The sequence below is a fragment of the Myxocyprinus asiaticus genome, chromosome 44 (genome assembly GCF_019703515.2).
Source record: "Myxocyprinus asiaticus isolate MX2 ecotype Aquarium Trade chromosome 44, UBuf_Myxa_2, whole genome shotgun sequence".
NCBI lineage: Eukaryota > Metazoa > Chordata > Actinopteri > Cypriniformes > Catostomidae > Myxocyprinus > Myxocyprinus asiaticus.
The window spans coordinates 13,526,323-13,551,081 of NC_059387.1; the positions used below are offsets into that span (position 1 = coordinate 13,526,323).

Sequence of the window (24,759 nt, forward strand, 5' to 3'; positions counted from 1 at the left end):
AAGATTTGCCCAATCTTGACGTTTCAACTTGTGAATATGTTCAGTGGTGGTCGTGTTTCAGCCTTCTTGACCTTGGCCATGTCTCTGAGCACTTGACACCTTGTACTTCTGGACACTCCAGGTAGGTTGCAGTTCTGGAATATGGTAGCACTGGAGGATAATGGGTTCCTGGTAGCTTCATGTTTAATTCTTCTCACGTCTTTTGCAGTTAATTTGCACCTTTTCTTCTCCATGTGTTTCTTTGCGCCCCAGTTGATTATTCGTAACAAAACGTTTGATTGTCCGGTTTAGCTATTTCAAGAGTGTTGCATCCGTCTGAAAGGCATTTTACAATATTTGACTTTTCAGTGTCAGTTAAATCTCTTTTTTGGCCCATTTTACCTGAGGTAATGAAGCTGCCAAATAATTATGCACATAATTAATGCATAATTATTCTGATCAGAATCAGAATGAGCTTTATTGCCAAGTATGCTTACACATACAAGGAATTTGTCTTGGTGACAGGAGCTTCCAGTGTACAACAATACAAAAAACAGCAACAAGACTTTTAAAAAATAATTAAAATTGAAAAAAAAAAAAAAAAAAAAATATATATATATATATATATATATATATATATATATATATATATATATATATATTAAAAAATACTTTTACCTTTTGCCTCTTCGATTTTTATTTCCTCCCCAGAGCCTTCTTCCAAGTCTTCATCATCTGTTTCAGCTTCAAGTAGTGGAATTTCAGTCGGGGGTGCTCTCACTGGGGTGGCCTCAAAATCCTCTGGCTGAACATAAAACGTGAAACATGTAGGTCCAACCAATGACATGAAATAAATTATTTTAGGTCAATCTGTCTCCCTCTGGTGGAAAAGGCTTTCAGTGTCAGAGCTAAATTGTGGGCAGTCGTGGTGGTCTGGACATGTTAATCTTTAAATTATCTGGCTTTAATTCAAAACCAGCAATTTGTGTATGCATTTGTGTGTTTAGCGTGAATTACCCACACACAAGCCTGCACAACCACCATAATGAGCCTCTGGCTTGGTTGCTGGATTTCTACAAGATAATTTTGTTCCCAGAGTAAATGCAGAGTATAAGATACCACAGCAGCTCTGATAGTGGATGACATCAACAAGCTGGATAGGTAGCACTGACCTTCAGTGGACCACACAGCAGAAAAAAATTACTACACAAGACTGTGCAAGAGTTCATAGCATCTGTGCTGTAAATCAGGTGCACAGTAATCCTAAAGAAAGCAGTTTATGTTTGACTGTGTGTGTGTGTGTGTGTGTGTGTGTGTGTGTGTGTGAGAGAGAGAGAGAGAGAGAGAGAGAGAGAGAAAGAGATAGATAGATAGATAGAGAGAGAGAGAGTATATATTCTCATATGTGTGTCTCTAGGTAGAACGTCAGTCCATGCAAAAGATCCTCAAAATAGCATGCTATGTGGTGGGCCAGTTTCAATCTTTCTATTTATATTTACAGGTTAGTATACTAAGTGTACTGTATTATACTAGAAACAAAACGCATATTTATGCAAGCCAGGGGGCCAGCTGTGTGCCAGCGTGTTTATGCCGAACGGGGTCTCGGTCAGGGCATACCAGAGTGGGCAGTGGGGAGGATTCTTGGGAGGCGAACAGGTGCACCTGTGCCTGTCGAATCAACTCCAAGTCAGCTGGACCACCTGAGGGTGGAGTCTCCACTCTCCCCTGAGGGTAACCTGTCGTGACAGCGCGTCCGCTGTAGTGTTGAGGTTGCCTGGGTTGTGAGTGGCTTGCAGCGAATTAAAGTGCTGCTGACTCCAGAGGAGGAGACGGCGGGCGAGTTGTGACATACAACGAGAGCACAGACCGCCTTGGCGGTTGATATATGCTACCGTTGTCATGCTGTCTGTCTGAACTAACACGTGCTTGCCCTGGATCAATGGCCGAAACCTCCGCAGGGTAAGCAGAATTGCCAAAAACTCGAGGCAGTTGATGTGCCAATGCAGTCGCAGACCCATCCAGAGGCTGGCGGCTGCGTGCCCATTGCAAACACACGATTTGGGGGCGTCTGTCGTGACCACGATGCGCCTGGAGACCAGTTCTAGAGGAACGCCTGCCCGTAGAAATGAGAGGTCGGTCCAAGGGCTGAAAAGACGGTGACAGACCAGCGTGATGACCACGCAACGTGTCCTGTGGCGCCATGCCCATCTCGGGACTCGAGTCTGGAGCCAGTGCTGAAGCGGCCTCATATGCATCAACCTGAGTGGGGTGGCCACCACCGAGGATGCCATATGCCCCAGGAGCCTCTGAAAAAGTTTCAGTGGAACCGCTGTTTTCTGTTTGAATGCCAGCACCGACTGGGTGCGCTCGTTCATAAGGCATGCCGTCAAGGAGACTGAGTCCAACTCCAAACCGAGAAAAGAGATGCTCTGAACCGGGAGGAGCTTGCTCTTTCCCAGTTGACCCGAAGCCCTAGTCGGCTGAGGTGTGAGAGCACCAGGTCCCTATGTGCGCACAACATGTCTTAAGAATGAGCTAGGATTAGCCAGTCATCGAGATAGTTGCGAATGCGAATGCCCACCTCCCTTAACGGGGCAAGGGCAGCCTCTGCGACCTTCGTAAAAATGCGAGGAGACAGGGACAGGCCAAAAGGAAGGACTTTGTACTGATACGCCTGACTCTCGGACGCAAACCCGAGGAAGGATCGAGACGTGGAAGTACGCTCCGGATCTACCGCCGCGAACCAATCTTGATGCCGGACGCTCACTAGAATGCGTTTTTGCATCAGCATCTTTAACGGGAGTCTGTGTAAAACCTAGTTCAGTACTCACAGGTCCAAGATTGGCCGCAACCCACCGCCTTTTTTCGGTACGATGAAGTAGGGGCTGAAAAACCTCTTCTTCATCTCGGCTGGAGGGACAGGTTCTATCGCGCCCTTCCATAGGAGGGTAGCGATTTCCGCGCAAGGTAGCAGCATTTTCGTCCTTCACCAAGGTGAAGTGGACACCGCTGAACCTGGGCAGACACCGGCGAAGTGAATCACGTAGCCGAGTCGGACGGTCCGGACCAGCCCTCGCAACGGATTGGAAAGCGCAAGCCATGCGTCCAAGTTCCGCGCAAGGGGGACCAAAGGGACAACGTCATTGGATGCACCGGCAGGTGGGGCCTCGCGGCGGGGCAGAGATCGAGGTGCCACACCACGTCGTGGCCGTGCTGAGTCTAAGGACATCAAAGCACTTACCTAGCTCCTTGGGACCACCCCCGGAACAGCCTGGGATGGGGGAGGAAGAGGCCTGTCCTCGTGACCTCTGGAGACTGTCACATCGGGGGCGGATTTGTGCCACAGCTGGGCGCTCAGGGGCGGGAGACCACCGCTGGAGCGCCAAACCTGCCAAATAGAGTGGTGGATGGTGGTTGTGATGACGGCCGTGCACACCGGATACGTGACCCAGGGAACAAGGAAACCTCTCTTGCTGAGCTCTTGAGTACTGCAGCCACTTGGGCATGCAGCACAATTAGATGCAAAAGGAAACAAAAAGATGGAGAGATCTGCTTACCAGCTCCAGAGCAGCGGGTTTCGTTGTCCCTGGGTCACCCGTCTCAAGGGCACTTTGAAGCCATTCATGGGTTCTGGACGGCCACGAAACAGGTGGCGTCTGCTTCCTGCGGTGGGCTCCATGCCGGGGCCAGGCCGAAGGGGCGGACTGCGGTGGAGCCAGTGCAGTCACTGCAGGGGAACGCCCTTGGCGATGAGTAGACGGGGTGTGGGATCTTGAGCCACGCCGGGGCAGGATATGCCGGCTAGCATCCGTCTACTGCTCCACCATCGAGAACTGCTGGGCAAAGTCCTCGACGGTGTCGCCGAATAGGCCTGCCTGGGAAATGGGGGCAGCAAGGAACCGTGTCTTGTTGGCCTCGCCCATCTCGACCAGGTTGAGCCAAAGGTGGCGCTCCTGGACCACTAGTGTGGCCATCATCCACCCGAGAGACCGCGCCGTAACCTCCATCGCTCGGAGAGCGAGGTCGGTTGCCGAGCACAGTTCCTGCATCAATCCCGGGGCAGAACTACCCTCGTGCAGTTCCTTTAGTGCCTTGGCAGACTTTCAGGAGAGCCATGGCGTGCAGGGCGGAGGTGGCTTGTCCTGTGGCACTGTACGCCTTGGCCGTCAGAGACGACCTAAACCTACAGGACTTGGATGGGGGCTTTGGGCACCAGCACCAGGTGGCGGCGCTCTGCGGGCATAGGTGCACCACGAGCACCTTTATCCACTGGGGGATTGCCGAATAGCCCTTGGCCGCCCCACCATCGAGAGTAGTGAGGGCGGGGAAGCTGAAAAGATCGGGACCGGGCAGTAAAAAGTGCCTCCCGCGACCTTGTCAGCTCTTCATGCACTTCCGGGAAGAAAGGAACGGGGGCGGGGTGTGGCTTTGAGCGGCGCCATGAGCCCAGGAACCAATCACCGAGCCGCGAGGGTTCAGGGAAGAGCAGAGGGTTCCACTCTAGCCGATGCTCGCGGCTGCCCGGGAAAGCATGTCATCATCTCCGCATCAGCCTGCGACTGGGCAATCATCCCCGAAGGGAGGAGCCCAGCTGAGGCTTCCGACTGGACGAGCCCGCTCTCCGATGCTGCGCTCGAGAGCTCATCATTTTTGCGGGCTCCGAATAAGAGGTCAAACTCGCCGTGAGACGAGCCGGCGGACTCATCCAGAAGCCCGATCGGGGCAGACGAGCATGCTGGGGAATGGGAGGTCCGCGGGGGGATACCTGGCGGAGGCGGTCCCATTGGGGTCCCTAAATCGCCCCCAGTGCCTAGCCGTGCTGGCCTCATACCCGTGGGTAAAAGGACCGAGGCGGGGAGCCTCTGGGGTGGCTTGCTTTCTTACGAAGGCGAACCGCGACCGCAACGTTGCCATGGACATGTCCTCGCAATGAGAACATGACCATCCATGAATGCTGTCTCCGTGTGAGCAGTGCCCAGACATGAAAGACAGTGATCGTGACCATCAGAAGGCAAGAGATAACGAGCGCAACCAGGAATAACACACAATCAGAAAATCATCTTTAGAAAGACGCGTCTTTAAAAAGACGTTCCGTGTGTGCCGCTCTTTTAGAGAAATATACCCTTTTATTTCTGCCGAAGCGCCCAGGGGCATTCTCTGCAGTGCACCAGTGCAGAGGGGGGAGAAGCAGCTGAAATACGCCGTCAGATCCAGCAGAGGTGAATGAACAGTCGTGGGAATTCAGCTCAGTGAGCATGACCGTTCGGTTCCGAAGAGAAAATCTGAATGAGTGGTTGCATACAAGCTCCTTTTATACCCGTATGTCCGGGGGAGTGGCATGCAAATACCACTTGCCAATTTTCATTGGCCTTTTATCAAAGACCAGAGGTGTCTCGGGCTCCCAAGAGTGACCCCTAGTGTCACTACATCGACACAACATTGAGTGAGTGACAGATAGGGACCCCTAGTGTCACTACATTGACACAACGTCGAGTGAGTGACAGATAGGGAACCAATGATTTACTCATCCATTAATTCAATAAAAGATATTGCTTGATTGGGACATGTAAATACTTTGCGACCGTCCTTCGTTTCTATTCTCAGTTTGGCTGGAAACATCAGCGCAAACGAGATCTTTCGCTGGTGTAAGAGTTTCTTACATTCCTTGAACTGTTCGCGTTTCTCTCTTGTCGAACTCGCAAAGTCCAGGAAAAAGAAAATATTATGGTTCTTCCAAAAAAGCTTTCCTTTGCTCCTCACCTGGCGCAACACGAGATCTTTATCGGATGACCTCAGAAATTTGGTCAGAATCGATCGGGGCCTATTTCCCTCAGCAGATCTCCGAGCAGGGACTCTGTGAGCTCGCTCGTTTTCCAGCTTGTGGCCTGTTATGTCGAGCAGACTTGGGAAGAACTCGTCTAGGAATTTCACCATATCTCTGCCCTCCTCATGCTCAGGAATTCCAACAATTCTGATGTTATTCCTGCGGCTTCTATTCTCAAGATTCTTCAAGATTCTTCTTCTTCAAGCTTTTCAAGGAGATGTTCGAGATGTCGGGGCTTTCATCCTGAACACGTAAGTGTCTTTTAATGTCTCCAGAGCCCGATGATTTTGACTTCTTTGCCATGTTTTACCTCAAAGAGCAAATGTGTAACTGGGTGTATTGAGTTTCACCAGATTATAACATAAGAATAATGAAAAATTTAGCAAAGTGCGCAGAGCTGGTCGCTCACACATCTGGTTCTTGCATGGAGTTACGTGACCTCATCACAAATAAGATCTCTATAAAATCTCAATTGTTTCTCATTGACAGCAATGATATTAAATAGAGATCAAATGGAGACTTTTGCATCAGTCTGCTTCTTTTCAGATTTCTCTCCTGAGGAAAATAAACTATAATGTCCCAAACTGTATTAAGATGTGCAAGATACCAAAGTCTGCAATCAATAGCAATCAAAAGATCAGAGCCATTCACATTTTTGTATGTCTACAATTGTCTCATTTGTTTCCTTTTTACTTTGTATTTTACATCTGAGACAAAGTTGGTATTTCAGTTAAACTTAGATCTACATTAAGTCTATGAGCTATGAAAGTGCAACCTCTGAGCAATAATGTATAAAAGTATAAATTAAAAAGAGAAACCACTTCAAAGTCAGAAAAACATTGCAAAAGATAAAGGAGAGAAAAAGAAGGAAGGAGAACATAATCAACATGGCCTCTGTTGTCTTCAAAGACATAAAAAATCAAAGACAAAGCTGACTTCAGAGGCCAAAAGTGCTGACAGGGAGTGAATTGGATCCAGAGATGAATGGGGTCTTATCCTAAAAGCAGGGATGAGCTGCAAAACACAAAATGTCTTAATGTGTTGGACAGCAGCTGTGTTTCAGCAAAGGAAATGTTGCTCTACAAATATTTTCCGAACCGTGACCCAGTCAGGTGAGAGCTGCCAGAAAGGGGGACATTTCAGCGTGCATCACTAAAAGACTGGCTAACCAGAAAAATGGCTTAAATGGCTTACTTTGACCTCTTGATAGTAAAAGTGTGTGTGTGTGTGCACTGTGCATGGGTCCAAGTGTGTGTTTAGGACAAAGAGTGGACTACATGGATTCAAGCTTTGCTTTGGCAAGATAGTTTTAAAGGGAACATATAATGGAAAACAGGTTTTTTAGTATGCAGATTATAAATGTAATCGGCCACATTTAAATGGCAACGCTTATTAAGTATTTAGAAACTCGGTATGGGTATTATTACACATTCCACATGCAAAGAGGTTCAATCATAACAGATCTTTTTCAAACAGAAGTGCTAAAAGTAAGTGGTCATGAAAAACTAAACTTCAACTGCTATCAGTGCAAGAAAACTTGACTAAATCCATGTGTATTAAATTTAAATTTAATAATTTGTGCATATTTTTTTGTTTAATAATGTAATAAACCATGAATGTAATACAATATTTATACACTGGGGGGAGCATAATACATATCTATATGAAAATATGAAAAAATAATTGCAAGTTTTTTCAGTTTCTATTGCCTTGTTTCAGAAAGGGCAAGTGAGTCAATGTAGTGGTCCAATGTCCTTTTTTTTTTAAATAAAGCAAGGTTTGTTGCCAGAAAATTTACACTTTTGAATATCATAATTTGGGATTGGTGTGTTTTAGTGCAGTGGTTCTCAACTTGTGGGTCGCGATCCAAAAATGGGTTGCAGGTCTGTTCTGACAGAATGATAAACAGTGGTAAAGGCAAACAGTAAAATCACACTCCTATTGTTAATTATACAGTTGTAAAAATTTTAAATGTTCCTATTCATCCTGTCATGTTAATCATTTTGCACATTGTTGGGTTTATGCAGTTCATGGTAAAAATAAAAAAGTTCAATGTATGATTTAAGTTTTTTTGTAACTTTTTATATGATAAACAATTTTGGTACTGTGTTGGGTCACCACTCGATGTCCAAAGTAAAATCAGGGTCCCGAAGCAAGACAAGTTGAGAACCACTGTTTTAGTGTATGTATCTCCATGATGTCACTTACCACTGTATATTCTTTCTCTTCAACTAATTTCTTCACTTCTTCGCCAGTCTCAGTGTCATCATAGGTGTCATCACCACTGCCGTAACCTGATGCCTGAAACAGATGCAGTTTAAACATATTTATCTTTGAAAACATGTCTTTTCTAGCTTATTTGTGTGTGAGTGAGTGTATGAGTGCATGTTCCTGTTTTTACTCAAAGCCGCAAAGAAACATTCATAATCCACAAGGTGAAGATTTTTCCTCATTTTGCCAAACTTGTAATATTAATGCAATGTTAAATGTATTAATTCCTGGCAGTTTGAAAATATGCACGATAAAAGCTTTTGTTGAGCACTTGAAAGCATGAATAAAACAACCACATTCCAATCAATCTGTCATTACATGGCAAAACACCAATCTGGAATGTACTACTTGAGCCACTAGAAGGAGATATTACTCTACTGTAAAGTCTTCAGCAGTATGCCAATTTCTGTTCAAACCAAAACTCGAGTCAGTTCAGACAATGAGATATTCCCAGCCGTTATTGTTGTGGTAAGGACTATCTTTGGTAATTCAGAATTAAAGGGAAAATAGGTCTTCAAAGTCAAGTCCTTTTAGCTTTTTATCAGGACACTATTTCAGCACTACTGTCTCTGAGATCAGGTAGGAATAATTTATGCATGATATTTAAAAAATTGCCAACAGCTCCTTAAAATCCTACCTCCAGTTCTGATAGTCTAAAGAAAAGAGGCACTGCACTCACGTAGGGGTCATCCTCCTCACACTGTTCATTTGGTGCGGTTGGATCCAGAGTCAAAACCAGCTGCTGGATAGTGCCCTGGAGAAGAGAGTGAGACAGACGTCATGCATCAATTTCTGTACATGTTCATTTGTAAATTCTAAATAGCCTGAAACTGATTATCAAATGAATGTGGAAACACAGCCAGCAGAGATATCAATCACTGCTGCGCAATACACAACCGCTCCATAACATGCAACATAAAAGAAGAAAACACAAAAAAGAACACAATCCAACAAAACTTTCAGCTAGAAATTAATTGTGATCCACAATCAACTTTTAATGGCAACAGCAATAAACACTGCTCAGTATCAAGAGTGTAACAATGAAGAGTTTAATTCAAATTGTCATGAAATATAACAACCTTTTTCCCATATCTTCTTATTTCAAATGTCATGACATAAATGTTCATCAGTTCTTTTAGTTTGTTAATGTTTAAACATAAATGGTTATCAGTTCTTTTAGTTTGTTAACATTCTCTCAAAGTTCTAACAAGCTGTAAGTCTTGATTTACAGAGGCGTGGTTGGCAATGTTCTTGTGCACAGAATCCAGAAGAGAAGCACCTGCTTTCCATTCGCTAACGTGTTTTACAAAAAATGTGGAGGGCGTGAGAAAGAAAGAAAGTAGAACGAAAGAAAGAAAGAATGAGAGAAAGAAAGAAAGAACGAGAGAAAGAAAGAAAGGTAATGGAACCAATGACGTTTGATGTCATCAATATCAAACGTGGTGAAACACATCTTGACGCATCATGTTTTAATTTTCTTGAATCCGAATGTAGCTGAGTGGAGAATGTTGTGTAATTTAACTCTAGTCATAAGTTGGATGTGGCCCCTTTAAGAACCAGAGTTTTGCAACACCTGCTTTTCGGTACTCACACGTTTTAGAGACATGAGAACATATGTGGTGCAAGAGAGTTCTTGGATTTGTTCATCGTTTGAGATACTCTGGGTAAATATCAGATTTTACACAAAATGCTGATAAATTACATTAAATACAGTATGTGTTCACAAGAGTCATATATACAAATTGAGTGTTGTTATGGATCATTTTTGAAGGATGCATATGGATTGCATGTGTGGAGTTTGACCATGTTTTGTGCACATGCGAGAACTGGGTATGTAAATTTAGAATTAATCATATCTCATTAAATGATTCATAGCCTAGAGTGTTTTCCAGTTAAGTGAACATGTGTAATCAGAACATTTGTAATGAGAATTTTATTGTTTTAATTTTCACGAATCCGAATGTAGCTGAGTAGATGTAATTTAACTCTAGTCATAAGTTGGATGTGGACATGTCTCTGCAACAGCCAGTTACGTTACAAGCTGGCTTTCGCGCCAACACAGGCTGCGCTGGTCAAGCGTCTGTTATTTATATTCGCTCAAACAGTTAGTCATACAGTCTTTTAAACCACAGAATAAGCTTATTTATATACATACATCCAACTCGTCACCAAAGTACCATGATAAAAAGTTTACAGCTCTTAAACGCACAGTCAATACATCAAAAGCAATCTTGCTCTGATACGTGCTGCCATTTGTTTACATTAGTAGCGGTTGTCATTTGTCAAACAAACAGCTACTCAAAGAGTCTTTTCAAGCACATAACATGTTTATTTTATGTAACACACAACCAAATTGTCACCAAAGTCCCACAATAACAGTTCACAGCTTATATATGTACAGCCAGCATATAAACGCAATCTTCCCATGCACGCAGCCATGTTTGCTGAGTAGGTGCAGATGCGGTTTTCATTAACACAAAAAGTAACTCAAACAGTCTTTTCAGGCGTATAATACGTTTGTTTTCTGAAAGAGACAGCCAAACTATCACAAAAGCACCACAATAACAGTTTAAAACTCGCAGTATACTCACAGTAAAAACATGCTGATCGAGCGCCATTATCCGATGCATGCAGCCAAGTCTGTTCACATGTTGGTGCGGCTATCATTATGGGGACTCTCCATAGACATAATGATTTCTATACTGTACAAACTATAGATTCTATCCCCTAACTCTACCCCTAAACCTAAAAAGGTTAAAGCCTGGTTAAAAAATGCATAAAATGCTTTGAGTGATTTTAGCATGTGTTAAATGCATAAAATACTGTGAGTGTTTAAGCATGTTTAAGCATGTATTAAGTAATAAGCATACTGTATGGGTAGGCTAATGCCCTGATTGTATTCTCATTTAACATTAGCCATTATTTCATTACCGTATTTTATTTTTGTATTTCATTTCCATTTTTCATTTTACTGTATTTCATTCTGCTGTTTCATTTTGCTGAGATTTATCATTCATTTATATATATATATATATCACACACAACCCCATCGATAGCTTTTTTTTTTTTTTTTTTTTTCAGCTGTCAGATAAAACCACCAAAAAATAGTTTTGTGTCCTGTTTGGTTATTTGCAGCCCACCAGCCACACAAATGAGGTTTGTTCTTTGTAAAAAAAAAGCTATCATATGGTTTCCGACTATATAGCATATACAATAAAGAATATTCACCTTATGCGCCAGACAAACTAGCACGCAGCCATCTTAAACATTCTGTCTCGGAACTTCCATTCTAGCAGTTGCTATATAGATATCTATGGTGTTGGTGTCAAAGTGTAATTATCTAGCAAAGTGGATTTTCAAGATACAGAGTTGTGAAAAGCTATCATGAGTATTTTAAAGTGTTCAGGGGATGTCATTACAACTGGAAGCAGAGCAGGGAGATTTTAAAATAAGAGTACTTCATTTATAAATACACAAGATATTCTTGCTGTGGATGTACTGATATGCCTCTGTGCTCATGAAACTCCAAGAGACAACACAAAGTCATTAAAAACATCTCTGTATGACACCTCTGACCATCTTCTCATGTCATTCACCAATCGCGTTATAGTTAAGGTAAGCAGATTTTTTGAGCGTTAAACCGGGACGGGAGGAGGGGTGTAACTGTATTTATACACACACACATACACACACACACTGACACACGTGAAAGTGTATATTTTATTTTATATTCCGTTTACAAGAATTTTAATCACATTTAAGCCTCTTAAAAATGTAGGGTGACAAATTAATTTTGAAAAGTACAATTGTAATTTTCTTTAATGTTATGAACTTGCATGTGTAATAATACGAGCTGTCACTGTTGGAAATTTCATGTCAACTAGACATTTTAACACAAATTATTAACAAGTTAAAACCTAAAAATGTATCATAATTACACATTTAACAATTAAACACTTGTATTATGGAAAAGTGCAGTGTGTCATAGCTGTCTGAATGTGATCTGGCAGGTCCAATTTACCTCTGTGGATGTCGGAAAAAACAAACATTTAGAGGGACAGAAAAAAACACCTCACGAGCATTTTCACATAGTAAAGGGGTGCTGTAGATTCACACCATCGACTCTTGGTGAAAAATACTTTCTGTGCTCCCACACATAATCCATTTTGATCAACACTTCTCAGTAGCTGCAATACAAACAGGAAGTTCGATGACAAAATTCGGAAGAGTGGAGCGCTGAAAAGGGGAAGGGCTGAATAAGGTGAATAGAATAAACTATAGAATAAAGATAATATATAGTATATAGTATATAGAATAAAGATAATACATTTTCAGTACTTTTAGTATCAAAGAAGAAAGTGGTGTGGAATTGGAACAATATAAAAGTGAATAAATGATCACAGAACTGTCATTTTCGGTGGACTTATCCCTTTGATAAAAGCCATCAAACATGTTAATAAGAATATGCATGCCCTAAAATAAATACTAAATAAATACAAATCTACTGTACATTAAAGGGATATGTCTTTCATTATTTACTAACCCTCATGCCATCTCAAACTTGTATATACTTTTGAGGGGATTTACACTTGGCCACTTTATGTGTTTTTACTGGTCGGATTGCTGTCCGATTGAATAATCACATTCCATTTACACTTGGCCACATAAATGTATCTTTTAAATTTGCTGCCTACATCAGCATAATCACAGAAGTGAACTCTGTTTTATTTGCATTTAGCACAGGAATTACAGATTGTATTTATATCCGTTTGGCGGAGACACATACAGTATATGTGGCCAAGTGTAAATGGAATGTGCTTATTAAATCGCAAACGCGTGAAGTGTCCAGTACGCCCTAAATAGCCCCTTTATTTCCTCTGCGGACAACAGAGATAATCAGAAGGATGTATGATGTGTGTTTGTCCATACAATGTAAGTCAATGGGGTCTAAAACGTTCTATCTCTTAAAAGGACATATTGGCAGCATGAAGGTAATCCATATAAGCTCCTTATGAGGCTCAAAGTTTTGGACCCCATAGACTTACATTGAATGGACAAAAACACATCATAAATCCTTCAAATTATCTTCATTTGTGTTCCGCAGATAAAAGAAAGTCATACGAGTTTGAGACGGGTGAGTAAATAATAAGAGACTTTTTTGGGGGAATTTTTGGGTGAACTATCCAACTGACAAATTCAAAAATAAGAGAGCAGAGTCTGTCAGTGATGCTTGTTACTATTCCTTTGCAGCGGATTGAAAATAAAATGTTATAACGTTAAATGAATTAAACAGTATGTTAGGGGGAAAAAACCACACAGGACCAGGAGCTGATGGAAATCACAGGCTCAGTTCTCCCCACATGTTCACAGACCTCAAGCATCTGCTTTCCGATTAGTCCTGTCAATGGTTCATTCCAGGCTGAGTCAGTGATCAGCTATGCTATCAGTCTTCCTGAGGCCATTCATGCAATGGATAAGGCAAGATTAGAGCATGCACTGTTTTTTCAGTATGAAGCAAAAACATCTAATAACTTTTGTTATCTGTATCCATATAAAGTGAGCACTTTAAGTTTGTGACTGAATTGTCTAAATACATTTGCTCCATGTAACAGGATAACCTAATGAGAGAGCAAAGACTTTCCCATGACTGTCTCCATAAAGCAGGAGAATCCCATTCCAGTGATTTCAAGAGACTTGCTACACCATAATCAAGAGTTTTTGAGTAAGTGAAATCCATACTGTTTGATTATAAGGTTTTGTTTGAGTCTGGATATAATGTCTACTATTCAGCAGACCAGTTTGGAGATAAGCGATTTTAAGGAGAAGCATTAAGTAAAATAACATCAGTTTTCCTTTTACTGAAAAACATGCAACAATTTATTACAAATGGAAGGATGTTATATTTGTAGTGTTGCTTAAATCTGTGGCATGTTGGAGACTATTCATTTCCCTACAGACGGACTGCAGCTGTAACCGGCCTCATCTTCAAAGGGTCGTTTATTCAGTTAGCCAGACAAATAGTCTGCAAGTTGACTCAGCATATGCAAATCACAAACACACAGTCAACAGATTGACTCTGACCACACACACTGAAATGTTCAGAGACCCCTGATGTATGGATGGTTTGAACGGATATGGCAGTTCTGATCATGTGCTGTTTGTGTATGTGCACTATCTTTGTTGAAGTATTTGGTGAAGTATTTGTCTGCCTAGGTTTGATTTTATGTGCAACCTACTATGACACTGATAAACAGATCTCTCAGAAATGGCCACTAAACTGATTCACTCTAAACAAAGGATGCTATCCTTCCTATCAGACAAAAAGTCACACATACAAAAAGAAACATGCAGGATGCTATCGCAAAGCAAAACACAGCAAAGCTTGAGAGAACATTCCGGACATTCCTAAATTTGTTTCCACCAACACGATTTTCCAACTTTTAAGTCTTACAAGTCTTAAATGAAAATGAATGTCTTTTCAAACCCATATAACTTTCTATCTTCAGTTGAAAACAAAAGAAGGAATTTAGAATTGTACTGGTAGTTTTTTTGTACAGGTTTTTAAGCTGTAAAATACATATGAAAGCAAATAAAAAGTATGATGCATGTTTCATAAATGTAGTCACTTTTTTTGTGAGGAACAGACTGAAATTTAAGTCATTATTCACTGGTAATCTTCAGATGCAATGAACTAAAAACCACTGTGAAAGAAAAGGGCATCCTACAAGGCTGTTAAAAGGACAGATGTTATTATTATTATTTAAAAGACACACAAAGATCCTTACATTACACATAACCTCAATAACAGTTTAACAGTTGACTATGTAAAAAATAAGTCAAAAGATGAGCTCTGTACATCAGCACACAACAAGAAACTTACACTGACATCAACAACCAGAAATTACAAAACAATTATCCTACAACGGTAACTGCATATATTTATTTTATAATTTAAATTATATTTTCATTTACAGTAAATTATAATAATTAATTAAATGTATTCACACTGCAACACATGATGAGAAAAAACAAAACAAAAAAAACATTATCAAATCAGCAACATTGCTCAATATGAAAGTGTCCAAACCACTCTCTGTTAGGCTACTTGAGACAAAATTGAAAGGAATATTGCTGGTCTAACGTGTTTGTATCGAGTAATTTTGTAGTCGAGTAAAATGTAATTGATTACTCTTAAATTAAAATGTAAGTTAAAAATATAAAAAATGACCCATACGGGAAATTTATATTTTGTGTTATTCACAAACATTATAAAGAACAGTTTCAAAATTAGCTAACTTCACTAAATTATGCATTTCTTTAAAAAATAAAATAAAATAAAAAATGTACTTTAAATGAAGTATAAAGAACAAAATGTAATTAAATCAAAGTAAAAAAACATTTGCACTCACCTGGAGCTTACATAAAAAACAATAATAGCGACATTAGGATAATGCACATATATACAGTAAACTCTAAGTCTATATAAAGGTACACAGATACATCCTACTATCTGTGACTCAGAAAATATACTGACCTCTGCCTCTCTTTCAAGTGTGAACCTCACTGAGTATGTGCATGCACGTCAATTGCTCTTAAATTATCTCAACCTGTAAAAGGCTTGTTACGTGCAGTTTTGGGGTAACGCGATAAAAGTAATGCACGTTTCATAATCAGATTACTTTTTTGAGTAACGAGTAAAGTAACGCAAAAAAACTTATTTTAGACCATAATATCTGAGTTACTTTTTAAATAAAGTAACGCGTTGCTTTTGTACACATCTACTGTCCCTATATTGCGAGAAATCAGGAGTAAAATTGTGCAAACTTCGGGGAGGAGATGTAGTGTATGATTGGCATTGTTGTTCTATAGAGTGTGAGGCCGAGACTATTTAGCAGAGACGAGTCACTTTAAGGGTGTGTTCACACTTAGCAGGTTTGGTTTGATTAAAACGAACTCTGGTGCGATTGTTCTGTTAGTGCGGTTCATTTGAACAAGTGTGAACGCTGCCATCCGAACCTTGGTGCGCACCAAACAAGCGGACAGAGACCGCCTGAATAGTGGGTCTCGGTCCGCTTCCAAACGAACTCTGGTGCGGTTCGATTGATATATGAACGCAACATGGACCAAAGACGTCTAAACGGACCAAAAACAGGAAGTCATTTGCCTAATACTGACCTCAAGCATACCTGGTTCTTCTCATCATAAGAGCTATGTTGCCCATTACAGTTTGGTACAGGCGTCGGAACCACCATCAGCCGTCCTTGCAGCATATCTTCATTTGTGTGTGCAATGGAGAAATTCCTGGCACTGTTTTGACACCTTTACACATTTTATTAGCTCTTCGTTTGTTTTCAGCTGGTAAAAATACCACCATATATACATATATAAATCTAACGAGCGCATTTCGCCCAGCAGCCAGCATTGTTTTGGATGTTCGGCAAGTTCCGTCGCAAAATATACATCATAAAAGCTGTCCAATCAGGTTGTGACATTTTCCTGATGCCTTTTGTTTCATATTTAGGTTTTGTGTTAAAAATGCCAGTATGAATACTAAGCGAACTAGGACTAAATGTATCATTTTCTTTTTTGGTCCGGACTAAGAGGACCAAGAGAACCGAACTACAAGTGTGAACACACCCTAAATGAATGGGATAAATTGGAACGCCTAACCAAGAAGCTCTAGTTCCCAACGGTCAATGGATGTAGAAAGGAAGTCCCGCCTTGCAGGTAAAAGAGCCAATCACCTTTTAGATACAGATATCGCCTGTCAATCAACTCGCTAATGCACATGCTCATTTCGTGTTTTAGAGTATTATAAGGTCAACATTCGGTTGAGTGAAACATGATTGATTCATCGATGGGCACAGCACATAATGACAGATATGATGCAGGTTCAAGTGTTGGGGCCAAACTACTGCATCAGAGCTCTGAAATGATGGCAATGCACTGCAACTACAGTTTGATTTATAAACCTAAAGAGTAGGCCAAAATCTGCTCTCCATTTCTCTCTGTGTGTGTACGAAGGGAGAGGCAAAACAGTCTTTTGGCATCTTGAGTGCTTATGTGTAGCCTGGTTACTCAACATGGCAAGGAAAGAAATCAGGGCCCATATAGGGGCAGCCATTGGGATATCTCCGATGCTGATGCACGACTGGTCAACCACTCCAGTGTGATCAGTAGCATTTTGTAACCAAATAAAATAACTGTTATGTATTTGGTAGATTTGCAAGCAGGACTTTTGACTATTGGCATGAAGTCTGGTGCACATTGTAGGTTTTTATTTTCTGGCCAAGAAAGGCCCACTTTGACAGGAAAGGGTTGTCTAACAGACAGACTCCTACAGTATGTCCAAGTAGAGTTTTAATGCGATATTTAGAAGCCAATAAAATACATCACAGTCAGTTGTAAGATGACCAATGATGTGGGTCTTGCATGCCTCATGGCGCAATTGTGATGCATCAGGTATAAATATGTACAAGCGTATATAACATTTTATAGCATAGAGAATTTCATCTAATAATGACTCGCACAAAGTTATCGTATGGATATAGAAGACTTTGAATATATCATATGAGGTGTTTGGATTATTTTTATGTTACTTTTTGCCCATTTTGGAGCTTGACAGCGACTAGTCACCCTCCACTTCTTTTTTTCTTCTTCTTCTTTTTTTATGTAAAAGAGCAGCTTAGACAATTTGAAAAATATCAAATTTTTTTATAGAAAGAAAATCATACAGTATAGTGAATGACATGAGAGTGTGTAATAGTAGAGTAAATAGTAACATCCTGGTTACTTGCATAACCTCCGTTCCCTGATGGAGGGAACAAGACGTTGTGTCGATGTAGTGACACTAGGGGTCACTCTTGGGAGCCCGAAACACCTCTGGTCTTTGATAAAAGGCCAATGAAAATTGGCGAGAGGTATTTGCATACCACTCCCCCGGACATACGGGTATAAAAGGAGCTTGTATGCAACCACTCATTCAGGTTTTGTGTTGAGGAGCCGAAACAATATCCTGGGTAGTTCAGCATTGTGGCAGGAGGGACACAACATCTCATTCCCTCCATCAGGGAACGGAGGTTACACAAGTAACCAGGACGTTCCCTATCTGTCACACACTCGACATTGTGTCGATGTAGTGACACTAGGGGTCCCTATATGAAACGGCGCAACTGGCTGAACTGTGTTACGTGAACTGGCGGTGTGTGACGGGCAGACCACTGTGTGCCTCATAGCCGGCAAACAAGGCCGACACGTAACCACCCCCAATGCTGTTATGAGTGTCGAACGGCCCTTTGGGGACAAGTCGACTGCCCAAAAGACAGGCTAGCCCAGTCGTGGCCTCTTATCTTCTTTTTTTCCTCTCCACCCAAAAAAAGGAATTAACCGACTGGGGCCACCAGGTTTAATTAACCGACTGGGGGGGGGGGTGTCACTCCCAAGGGGAAGACACCACGGAGACCACACCCCGCCCAAAGGGGGGGGGGGGGGGGGGGGTATTTTGAGTGGAAATACATCACATGGTCTTGCCGAGCTTTGTCGGAAGTATGTAATGTGGAGAAGTCCCATGGTAGGTCCTACCCTACAAACATGGTGACTGGGGCAGAGGGGCCTCTGCCCAAGGAAGATGCAGTTTACCAACAGGGAAACGAATTAGCAGAAGATATACATCGCATGTGGTTACCTACGGAGAACCACCACATGCGGAGCACCTACCCCAGTACAGGGCTCAGTTAGCATGTGTACTGAGCCGGCAGCGAGTTTCTCCGCAAACTCGTCTGCCACAGATCATCCAGGGAACACAGTTTGTGAACACTACTGGGAGTCAACAGCGCACGTCTTCAGCTCAGGGGAGGTGAAAGGCACTATGCGCAAGCGATACACCTGGCCAGCTGTCCTGGACTTACCTGCTTGTGCGTGCCACTACACGGGATGAAACCGGTTCCACCCGGAGATTGTAGAACTTTGCAAAGGTGTTGGGTGTTGTGGAGAAGACAGCGGGTGAGTTGTGACATACAATGGGAGCGCAGACCGCCTTGACGGTTGACATATGCTACCGTTGCCATGTTGTCTGTCCGAACTAACACATGCTTGCCCTGGATCAACGGCCGAAACCTCCGCAGGGCGAGCAAAATTGCCAGCAACTCAAGGTAGTTGATGTGCCAATGCAGCCGCGGGGCCGTCCATGAGCCAGCGGATGCGTGCCCGTTGCATACAATGCCCCAGCCTGTTTTGGATGCATCTGTCGTAACCACGACGTGCCTGGAGACCTGCTCTAGGGGAATGCCTGCCCGTAGAGACCTGAGGTCGGTCCAAGGGCTGAAGAGGCGGTGACACTATCAGCGTGATGGCCACACGATGTGTCCCGAGGCACCATGCCCATCTCGGGACTCGAGTCTGAAGCCAGTGCTGAAGCGGTCTAATATGCATCAACCCGAAAAGAGTGGCCACCGCCGAGGATGCCATATGCCCCAGGAGCCTCTAAAACAGTTTCAGTGGAACCGCTGTCTTCTGTCTGAACGCCTTCAAACAGGTCAGCACCGACTGTGCGCGCTCGTTCATGAGGCGCGCCATCAATGAGACTGTGTCCAACTCGAAGCCGAGAAAAGAGATGCTCTGAACCGGGAGGAGCTGCTCTTTTCCCAGTTGACCCGAAGACCTAGTTGGCTGAGGTGCGAGAGCACCAGGTCCCTGTGTGCACACAACACATCCCGAGAGTGAGCTAGGATTAGCCAATCTTCGAGATAGTTGAGGATGTGAATGCCCACTTCCCTTAGCGGGGCAAGGGCTGCCTCTACAACCTTCGTGAAGACGTGAGGGGACAAGGACAGGCCGAAAGGGAGGACCTTGTACTGATATGCCCGACCCTCGAATGCAAACCGCAGGAAGGGTCTGTGTCGAGGTAGAATCGAGATGTGGAAGTACGCGTCCTTCAGGTCTACCGCCGCGAACCAATCTTGATGCCGGATGCTCGCCAGAATGCATTTTTACATCAGCATCTTGAACGGGAGTCTGTGTAAAGCCCGGTTCAGTACTCGCAGGTCCAAGATCGACCGCAACCCACCGCCTTTTTTCGGTACATTGAAGTAGGGGATGTAAAACCCCTTCTTCATCTCGGTCGGAGGGACAGGCTCTATCGCAACCTTCTGTAGGAGGGTAGCGATCTCCACGCACAAGGTAGCAGCATTCTCGCCCTTCACCGAGGTGAAGTGGATACCGCTGAACCTGGGCGGACGCCTGGCGAACTGAATCGCATAGCCAAGTCAGACGGTCCGGATCAGCCATCGCGACGGATTGGAAAGTGCAAGCCACGCGTCAAAGCTCCGGGCGAGGGGGACCAAGGGGACAATCTCGTCGGACATACCAGCGGGTGGGGCCTCGCTGTGGGGCGGAGCCTGAGGTGCATGCCATGTTGTGGCCGTGCTGAGTTCAGGGACAGCGAAGCACTTACCTGGCTCCTTGTGACCACCCCTGGAACAGTCTGGGAGGAAGAGGCCTGTCCTCGTGACCCGTGGAGACTGTCACATTGGGGGCAGATTTGTGCCACAGCTGGGCACGCAGGGGCGGGGATCCTGCCACTGGAGCGCCAATCCTGCCAAAATGGAATTGTGTGCGGTGGTCATGATGACGGCCATGCACACCGGGTATGTGACCCAGGGAACGAGGAAACCACTCTTTTGCCGAACTGTTGGGTACCGCAGCCACTTGGGCATGCAGCGAAATTAAATGAAAAGGCAACAAAAGATTCTCCTCCCGGCCCTCCACTGGGGGATTGAGTGGTCTGCTTACCAGCTCCAAGGCAGTGGGTTTCATCGTCCCTGGGTCGCCCATCTCAGGGGCACTTTGAAGCCTTTCGCGGGTTCTTGGCGGCCAGCCGTGAGACGGGTGGCGTCTGCTTCCTGGAGTGGGCTCCACGCCAGGGCCGGGCCGAAGGGGCGGGCTGCGGCAGAGCCAGTGCAGTCACCACAGGGGGACGCCCTTGGTGAAGAGCAGGCAGGGTGCAGGATCTTGAGCCGTGCCGGGGCAGGATGTGCCGGATAGCCTCCGTCTGCTGCTTCACCGTTGAGAACTGCTGGGCAAAGTCCTTGATGGTGTCGCCGAATCGGTCAACCTGGGAAATGGGGGCAGCAAGGAACCGTGCCTTGTCGGCCTCTCCCAACTCGACCAGGTTGAGCCAAAGGTGGCACTCCTGGACCACCAAGGTGGACATCGCCTGCCAGAGAGACCGCGCCATGACCTTCGTCACCCAGAGAGCGAGGTCAGTCGGCGAGTGCAGCTCCTGCATCAAATCTGGGGCGGAACTACCCTCGTGCAGTTCCTTTAGCGCCTTGGCTTGGTGGACTTGCAGGAGAGCCATGGCGTGCAGGGTGGAGATGGCTTGTCCTGCGGCACTGTAGGCTTTGGCCATCAGGGACGACGTAAACCTACAGGCCTTGGACGGGAGCTTTTGGTGCCCGCGCCAGGTGGCGGCGCTTTGTGGGCATAGGTGCACCGCGAGCGCCTTATCCACCGGGGGAATCGCCGAATAGCCCCTGGCCACCCCACCATCGAGGGTAGTGAGGGCGGGGGAGCTGAAAGATCAGGACCGGGCAGTAAAAGTTGCCTCCCACGACCTTGTCAGCTCCTCGTGCACCTCCGGGAAGAACGGAACTGGAGTGGGGCATGGCTGTGAGTGGCGCCGCGAGTCCAGGAACCAATCATCCAGCCGCGAGGGTTCAGGGGAGAGCGGAGGGTTCCACTCTAGTCCGATGCTCACAGCTGCCCGGGAAAGCATGTCTGTCATTTTTACGAAAGCAAGCCACGACTGCAATAGTCATTGTCATGGTCATGTTCTTGCAATGAGTACATGGTCCATCCACGAATGCTGTCTCCACGTGGGTCGCGCCCAGACATGAAAGACAGCGATCGTGACTGTCAGAAGTTGAGCGATAACGACTGTAACCAGGAACAACACACAAACGGAAAGGCATCTTTAAAAAGACATTCCGTGTGTGCTGCTCTTTTAGAGAAATATACTCTTTTAGAGAAATATACTCTCTTATTTCTGCCGAAGCGCCCAGGGGCGTTCTCTGCAGTGCACCAATGCAGAGGAGGGAGAAGCCGCTGAAATGCGCCGTCAGATCCAGCAGAGGTGAATGAACAGTCAGTCAGATCGACTGTTCGGCTTCGAAGAGAAAATCTGAATGAGTGGTTGCATACCAGCTCCTTTTATACCCGTATGGCCGGGGGAGTGGTATGCAAATACCACTTGCCAATTTTCATTGGCCTTTTATCAAAGACCAGAGGTGTCTCGGGCTCCCAAGAGTGACCCCTAGTGTCACTACATTGACACAACGTCGAGTGAGTGACAGATAGGGAACAGAATTTTTGGGTAAACTATCCATTTAAAGGCATTTTATAGGGGGACAAAGAGGAAAAAACTTATTTATCGACTTAAGAGACAACACAGGTGAAACGTCTCCAAGTTTGCGCTCACTGAAGATTATATAAAAAATAAATAAATAAGAAAGCAAGTTTCAGTCTTCTAGTCTCCAATCATGTTCCAGTCTCCACCATGCTGTAAGTGTTGTGGCGAGGCCGATGTTGTCTAATGTTGTTCAGAACATGAACGACCCACAAATCAGTGTCTTGGCTTCTAAGCTGTTAGCGATGACAGGTTATATAGGACATATGTGTCGTGACGTATGTTGAACTACATATGTTGAATGTAAAAAAATATTAATGATTTATATCCAAAAAACTTTGATTGGTTTAGAGATGATCCATTTAATATTTGTTGCCTTTATGAAAGAAAATACAACCATATGCACATAATCAATAAAAAAGTAAATTAGGGTTAATGTGTTGTTTCATGTGGTTGGGATTGTGCAGAGAATAGTATTGCTGTGTGGAAATCGATGCTGAGGAGCAGTCTACAGATAAACACACTAGACACAAGCTAACCTGCTACAGAATGTACTATGAAGAGGTTCAACTAAAACCACAGCATCTAAACACTCACTTTGACCTGTTTATGTTATCGCAGTGGGGTTCTTAGTGATACTAAATAGATATCCACAAAGGCTTCTCTATGATCACAGATCACAAAACTCTTAGCAGATATTTATATATTACAAAACTCACAAAAACTAATGAACAGTTTTAAAAGTGCAGACATTATTGAATTAGAGCAGCAACAAACATACTAAATACTTCAGCTCTGTCCCAAAACCTAGCGACCTGCCTAACTAGACATCATTTAAAGACATAGGCCTGCTCCTGACGTGTAGGCTGTTACAAACATAATTTTGCTGCCTTCTAAGATACACCTTTGGCTAAATTCTGTCAGTTTTGCATGTATCCTTTAGAGATACAGCAATCCCATAATGTATGGCAACAAAATAAGTTGTTACTTATAAAAATGCTTTTATATTCTTGTTCTGGAGTGTGTTATTGTGTTGTTAGCATAGCAACATGCTAACATCTGTCTACTGAAAACAAATGAGTAACTCCCAATGTGTTTCAAATCTGTCACTAGGGTGATCTGTTAGAAGGTTTTAGTTGCTTAAGCCATGTTTTTTTAATTTTATTTTTGATGCCAAGGCCCAAATATGATGACCCCCTTGCAGGGACGCCCTTCCTAAAATTGTATGGCAGATACACATTTTCATGTATAAAGATTAGTGTTGTCACCCGTCCCATAAAATACGGGATCATCCCGTATTTAAAGATAAAATGATGCATCCCTTTTTGAATCAATACGGGATGCGATTTTTCCCGTATTTAAGCTGGTCAGATGGCTTCATGGAGAAATCGTTCCAGATCGCTAATTTAAAATTGATATTAGTTGGAACATTTGCCTATGGTGGGTAAAGGACTGTCTGAAAAGTCCACACATTGTGCTAAAATGTGCTAATACTGTGGTGGGTGTGGTAAGGGACCATCTGAAAAGTCTACAAATGGTGCTAAAACTGTGGATTATTTTCTATATAAATGTTCAGTAAGGTCAATACAATCACTGAGACATAAAGACAAGTACAGGTGAAGGAAAAAAATAAACAAATTAAATTAAAAATAAATAAATAAATAAATATAAACATTAAAATATGTATAAACCAACCAAAATGTATACATAAATAAGATAAAGACAAATAATTGAATAAAATAAAATAAATATATTTTTAACATATAAAAGATGTTGTTGTTTTTTTTATAAGTGTCCCTTACTTTACAACTTCAAAAGTGGCAACCTCAATAAAGATCCCTTTTTACCATGAGAAAAAATAGTAAGCGTGATATTATAAATAAAACTTGTTGTTTGCTAAATCAAATAACTGAATGTTATATTGGCATTGTACAAAATCTAAAACATATTCAGTTTAATTAAACATATCTGGAAAATGTCTACTTTGTTTGAAAGGAATATAAAGATTGGCCCCATTAACTTCCCTTGTAAGTGTCTCACTGTAACCCAGATTTTTTTTATTTTTTTTTTTATTTTTTTTTTTTGCTTTCAATTGAGCTTAACTTGTATTGAACACGGAATATTCCTTTAACTGACCATGTATCTTTCATTGAATAAAATATCCATGGCTAATCTCACAACTTTTGTCTTTAGATAGAATGAAACTGTGAAAATGTCAAATTTGGTAAAACTGCGTTAAAAGTTAACCAAATTTTACAAGATAACGTTGCACTAAAAATAC

General features: G+C 43.1%; 1 protein-coding gene across 2 annotated transcripts in view; it reads right to left on the bottom strand.

Moving 5' to 3' along the window:
* LOC127434719 (collagen alpha-1(XVIII) chain-like) overlaps positions 1–24,759 on the bottom strand; it is a 142,645-nt gene that overhangs the window by 54,156 nt on the left and 63,730 nt on the right. For both annotated transcript variants that reach the window (XM_051687641.1, XM_051687640.1), the window contains exons 4-6: positions 8,754–8,828; positions 8,012–8,104; positions 658–784 (exon numbers count right to left, since the gene is read on the bottom strand). In XM_051687641.1, the coding sequence (XP_051543601.1) occupies positions 658–784; positions 8,012–8,104; positions 8,754–8,828 (295 nt within the window). The remainder of the gene's footprint in view (positions 1–657; positions 785–8,011; positions 8,105–8,753; positions 8,829–24,759) is intronic.